The sequence below is a fragment of the Poecilia latipinna genome, unplaced genomic scaffold (genome assembly GCF_001443285.1).
Source record: "Poecilia latipinna isolate Pla-1442-1.1 unplaced genomic scaffold, P_latipinna-1.0 Scaffold403, whole genome shotgun sequence".
In the NCBI taxonomy this organism is placed as follows: domain Eukaryota; kingdom Metazoa; phylum Chordata; class Actinopteri; order Cyprinodontiformes; family Poeciliidae; genus Poecilia; species Poecilia latipinna.
This window is the reverse complement of record NW_015113019.1, coordinates 74872-81106: the sequence shown is the minus strand read 5'-3', so window position 1 is coordinate 81106 and position 6235 is coordinate 74872. Positions and strand designations below refer to the sequence as shown.

The following is a 6235-nucleotide window of genomic DNA, read 5'->3' as shown; positions in this document are numbered from 1 at the left end:
AGAGAAGTGGTAAAAATTTTTTTTTTTTTTTTTTTTTTTTTTTTTTGAAACCTTTGTCTTGGCCATAAGTTTTGCACATATCACCATGGTAGAAGTTGTAATCAGCTAATGGACTGACAAAAACTTTATCACCTTCTTCAGTTTGAAGTCTCAGCAGCTGTTAAAGTCCTAACTTGTGGTTGATGCTTTGCAGAAACAATTCAGTAATCACCATAATGATTTTCTGGTGAAGCTTGACAATGAAGTGACAAGAGGATGGTGGACAAACAGACACAAAAACAGAAGAAAGGGTAAAACATGCAGGATCTGCCACAAGCTTTACAGTACAGTACCATGCAGACTGCACACGTTAAAGATCAACACAACCATGCATTAAATGGGAAAAGATGACTCTTACAAAGGGCTTTGAACAATAAAATGTTGGAGATTTTTATAATTGGTGTAAACGATTACCAACAATTTACTTGATCACTTAGTAATGTTGTAGAGGTGTTCTGTTTTGTCTAATGACTTCTGGTTTATTTTTGAAATCAGAAAACCCTCCAAAGAGCATCTTTAGCATAATACTCAGTAAAATAACAACTCAGGTGAAAAAAAGATAAAATACAGAATTTATTTGTGGTTTGGTTACTCCAGTGTGGAGAAAATCATGCAATTTCAAACAGATGCTGCAGGCAAGAACTTAAAAACAAGACTAAATGGTTTGGTCCCCCTCTTGTTTTTATATCAACATTTTTAATAACTATAATTTTGTCTGGTGTTTTCTTTCTCTGTGTTTTTTTACAATTAATTACAACTTTAATGGTTTTCTTAAGAAGCTTGTGGTGAAAGCTAGCAGCTTAGGAACACACGTACATCTAAGTTAGTAAAAACATGTTTCTAAGTGAGGTTTTTTTTTTTTTTTTGTGCAAAACTTCCTCTTTTGGGACAAAAAAAGCCAGAAACAGTTTTGAGCAAAGTAAATGTTTCATAAATTTGCATTGATTTCCCTTCTTCCTTGTCACTTTTAGAATCGAACTTTCAGAAACAATTGCTTTGTTAAAATGCAGATTTAATTATCTTTTCAACAATGAACAAAGTGCTCATTGTCCAGTTTAATGTTCTAAGTGAACTCAGAGCAAATCAAGAGGCATAAACAATCATGAGGCTCATTTTTCCTCAGAGGTGGAGGTTTACACATGGCTCCTTGTTGTTTGGATGCTTCACTTTGTGTTTCCTCAAAAAACGAGACCAATGTAAATAAAACAATGCAGCATAAACAATCAGACACACACATAAGGTGGTATGTGTACTATAGCTGAGTATTTGAAGGTGTTTCATGTTTCACCTTTAAATACACACAGTGGGAGGGAGGACTTTGATAACATGCAAACTGTTTAAGTCAGTAGAAGCCTTTCAAGATGAAAAGCGGCTTATTGAATTAAATGTTTCACCTGAGAACCCTCCGTAGAAAAGATTAACATGGCGACTGAAAGAGTTTCATGCTCAATTATATGGTTTAAACCATTAAGACGTTGAAGTTGCCTGACGACGGAGCATGCATCATTATTGCTCCTTTAGAGCCTACGTACCTCCAACATTGTAGCCCAAACAAGAGTTCTGGTCACAGTATCCCGGCGGTCCTGGAGGGCCGACTGGACCGGGAACTCCGGGCCGACCAGAAGTTCCAGGGTTTCCAGGGCGACCTGTTGGACCCTGGCTGCCAGGTCTGCCCTGTCCTTGGGGACCTACGGAGTGGAAAGGTTAGAGTTCAACTATACACACTATATTTATATAAACTGTTAAAGAAAAAAAACGAAACATCTTCAAACATCAAGCACAGATCCTGTGTGGATCCTGTGTGGTTTAATGTGATGATTTACCAGGAGGCCCCGGAGGCCCTCTGGGGCCCTGGACACCAACGCCTGCAGATCCCTTCTCCCCCTTTTCTCCTGGTTGACCTGGAAACAGAAACAAGCACTTTTTTTTAGACTAAAGAAAGTACAAATTGTTATTCTTCTACTTTTTAAAACAAATCCTTATGCATAATGTTAACTTTCACAAATATGTTTAAACTTCTTGCTGCCAGAAATTATTTAGCTATATAAAAATGTGTTTTAGAAAAAAAATATTTTAAATTATGTAGTGGTTTATTAATTTAAACGCAGTAAGTACAAAAAAGATAAATGTTTAGCATTCAGTATGTTTAGTTTGACAAAACTCCAACCACTGGATTGTAACGTTTTTCTATGTTTTATATGTGATGGTTGGTACATATTGAATATGCATCAGCAGGTGTGTGGCATACTTACGCCTCAGTTGTGTGGATGTTTGAGGTTATTATGTGATAATAGTCCAGATGGGGGTGGAGAATATCTCTATTTACATAACAAATACACTTCTATTTGTACGACAACTTTTGATCTTCAGTATCTGAAACATCTCAAAGCCAAACGTTCTCTGCAACTTTCACTGCTTCACCTCGTTCTCCAGGATTTCCATTTTGACCATTCTGGCCAGGAAAGCCTGGCCTTCCTGGTGGTCCCTGTTCTCCCTGGGGTCCCGGGGCACCTTCACGACCAGGTTCTCCTGGAGGTCCAGGCACTGTGCGGATGGACACTGGTGGACTGGGCGCTTGGTTCAAGATAGTGTTGTAGCGCGACATGTGACCTGGAAAAGGGACAAGAAAAGGAGAAAGTCAAGTCGCATTATGAAATTTGTTGAGTAAGAGCAACACATGATGGAGAACAAAAGCAGATCAATGGATTAAAGGGAAGAGTTAAACCTTTGACTGTTCAACTACTATTATTCTTCAGATAATAAAGTGTGACTGTGAACAACAGAGTAAGGGTTCTCTTAGATTTTTGCTTTTACACAAAACAAACCCTCATGTTTGTGATTCTATGAATATAATCAATGTCAAAGAAAATCCTGGACTTATTTTAAGGCCCATGTCTCCATGTCATCCTCTCTTCCTAACTTACTTTGGATCAGCTGCTCACAGACTTGTCTGGCAATGGCCTGAACTGACGCCGTTGACTGGAGGTCACCCTGTAGACGGAGTAAAGATCATTTAATGTAGTTTGAGACTTCCAGCTTCTCATCCATGTTTATTAATCATAACTTGGTTAATGTATGCTATGTTCAACTGTCCTTCATTTAAGATGTTTTGAGAAATTACTTTACCTGAACATTTGAACAAAACATTACAGCTAATGTAATATTTATGATACTTTCATTCACTTTCATTGTTATCTTATTCAAAATAAGATAAGAAAAAGACACCTACCCGTTCACCTTTCTCTCCCTTTGTTCCTGGTGGACCCTGCAATAAAACAGGTAAAATATAACATTAACAACAATAAACATACAAATAATGTACATGATGTAGACTTTGACTCAGAGGAAATATGGTTTTCAGACTTCATTGACCTCAAAGCAAAATTCATCTCAATAGAAGCTGTGAAAGTCTTCAGAAAGACAAAGTTTATTGGAAAATACAAAAAAAACCCTTTCCCACTGCATTTCTATTCACATATCTCTACATCTAACTCATTATAGCCATGAAAAGGTTAACATTTAGCAGCGTATAAAAAGCTCATATTTTGATCAACTGTCATGAGCTCACAGACGTCAGACTGCACTATGCTGCAGGGCCATCTGTATCAGACTGTCTGATACACTCTTTTATTCAGCTCAGTTCACATATTTTATATGAGCTTTAGGTCAAAGAACTGAGAAAGTCATGGAAGAAGGTTGATTTAGTGATTAGTGAACCATGTCTTGTTGTTTAGCCATATGCATTGATTTTTTTGTGGTGCCAAAAGAAGAATATTCACATATTCTTTCTTTGAGTGACAGCAGACCCTCCTCAACGTCCTGTTGTTCAAAAACACACAGTTCCAGTGGTAGTTCCAGTGGCATTTAGCATTTGTTCACACTGGCCTGACTTACATTGTGTTTTGTAGACTGGTTAAGACAAATCAGCCTCTTTATTATGGAATATTTATATTTATACCAATGACTTGTGGGTATGCATATGCCTGACTAGAAAATGAGAAACATTAGAAACAGCTTCAGACACATAAAGTAGCACTGTAGATTTTTCTTAATATACAATATTTTTGACCAGCAAATACATTTATTAAATTTAAAAGTTGGATTTCATTCCATTTTTTCAATGTCAGATTATGCTACATTAAAATATTTATTTATTGTGATATTTTTCAGACTTTGGCAGAGTCTAATCTTTACCTTAACTTCATGCTTAATATGTAAACAAGGTAAAGAAAATATGTAGAAATTTATTCCAGACTAAACATCATTTATAGAAAATCAAAAGCACAAAATAAAGAAACAACAAAAGCAAGAAAATTGCAGAGATTTATTGTTTTAGAAACTGTGTCAATCCCCGACACTCACTGCTCGGTATTTTTCTCCACCAAGTCCTCATTAAGAGCAATAACTTAACAGTGGTGCCGTAATTAGCTGATGAGTGCTCTCTGCAGTCCGCCCACGCAGCGATGATTACATGCTTGACAACATTTTATCAAAGCGATGCAAACTCATTTATCAGCAGCTTTTATCGCCTCCCACAGAGTCTTGTTTCTTCTTTGGCGCTGCTATGAAAATGTGGTTTCCTTTCACTCAAACGCAAATAAATGCCAAAGCAGAGAAAACAAACCAAGACAAAATGCCAGAGAAAGATGTGTTTAAATCGCCTTAGAGATTTTTTCTTCTTTGCTTTGGCTTGAATTTTGCAGATTGCAATTTTAAAAATCCAACTTAACATTTGTTGAACCAAAGTTGAGTCTTTGTAATGCATTAGAAATTCATTAATGGGTGATCTAGGTTGAAAAATGACTTAATAAGCTGTTCATGCTGTAAAAAGAGTTGGTGAAAGCTCTTGATAGAGAAGTTGTCAGTGCCGCTATTTAAGCATAACACAAAGGGTTAAACTGTTGAAGTTCTTCTCACAATATAATCTGAACTCAGATGTCTGCCTTTGTGTCAGCTTGAATACTCTTCACTCTGCCTTTCATTTGGGTGTCTGCGTATCAAATACGGTCATAGACAGACTGGACAGGGAGCCATTAATCCCCCGTTAGCCACCTTACCGGCTCCCAGGCTGTCTGACACACTCTGCTAAGCCTGACTGACGCTACGTCCTGCTGCCTCTGGGATATTTGCACAGCACTAGATATAAAAGAATATGTTCTCTTTAATAAATGCAAACCAAGAAAAAAAAGTTCACGACAGGTCGGTATGATCTCCAGACTCACTGGTGGTCCCAGGGTTCCCTGTTTTCCTTGGGGGCCGGTATTTCCAGGAGATCCAGGAGCTCCTGGAGTCCCCTGAGCACACAGAAGGAAAAAAATCAGTTGAAATCAATGGTTTTGTATGAGCAATTTCTCTTCTGCATATTATCAAGTTTTCTTTCTACCTAAAGAGAGTTCACCCAATTTAATCACACAGCCAATAACCACTAGCAATGAAATATCTCATAATTTATCCTTCAATTTCTTTTGCAAATTTTGTTTAAAGAAATAATTTGAAACTATTTCAAAAAATACATTCTCAGACCAAACTGCCAGAAAAGACATTCAGAGGTTCTGTATTTGAAGCAACAAATGCCCAAATAATAACACATTCTGAATATACAAATGAGTTAACTGCATTTTAGAAATAAGCAATTATGTTATTTTGCTTCTGTATTTGGAGGCACAGAAACACATTTGCTCCAGCAATAGTTTTAATACAAATGAACTTCAATACTGGAGGGATTTTATGCAGGTCTCACCATAGTTCCTGGCGGTCCCTGTCTGCCCTGTGGGCCGTCTTTGCCTATAAGTCCCTGTAGAGGTGAAAGTAAATTATAAAGCCAGAGGTAGACTTTGACTATTTAATGTCAGCAATAATCATTTTTTTCATGGAGTCTTCAAAATACTTTAAAGAGCTCGAGTTGTTTCACATTTCCACTACTGAAAGATTGTAATATTAAGAGGAACTGACCCTGGGTCCTGGAGGTCCTTCTCTTCCTGCAGGGCCAGGTCTTCCAGGTATACCCTGAGAAAAAACGTGAAATAAGTTCTTTAAATCGCTACCATATCAATATTTACTAAAATCTCTCAGGAATGTCATGATCAATTAACATTCTATGAACAAATAATCTGGCCTTACTGCAAAAAAAAAAAAAAAAAAAAAAAAAAAAAAAAAAAATTTAAAAAAGAAAAAAGAAAAATAACCCAAGTTAAAA

The 6235-nt window shown here is 36.8% G+C and overlaps 1 protein-coding gene across 1 annotated transcript in view; it reads right to left on the bottom strand.

Moving 5' to 3' along the window:
* The window catches only part of LOC106950489 (collagen alpha-1(XIV) chain-like), a gene marked incomplete at its 5' end in the record, with an annotated part of 82809 nt that overhangs the window by 5705 nt on the left and 70869 nt on the right, over positions 1-6235 (bottom strand). Inside the window, 8 exons of the mRNA XM_015037387.1 lie at positions 1572-1727; positions 1863-1940; positions 2461-2649; positions 2964-3030; positions 3269-3304; positions 5262-5333; positions 5780-5833; positions 5992-6045. Of these exons, the coding sequence (XP_014892873.1) occupies positions 1572-1727; positions 1863-1940; positions 2461-2649; positions 2964-3030; positions 3269-3304; positions 5262-5333; positions 5780-5833; positions 5992-6045 (706 nt within the window). The remainder of the gene's footprint in view (positions 1-1571; positions 1728-1862; positions 1941-2460; positions 2650-2963; positions 3031-3268; positions 3305-5261; positions 5334-5779; positions 5834-5991; positions 6046-6235) is intronic.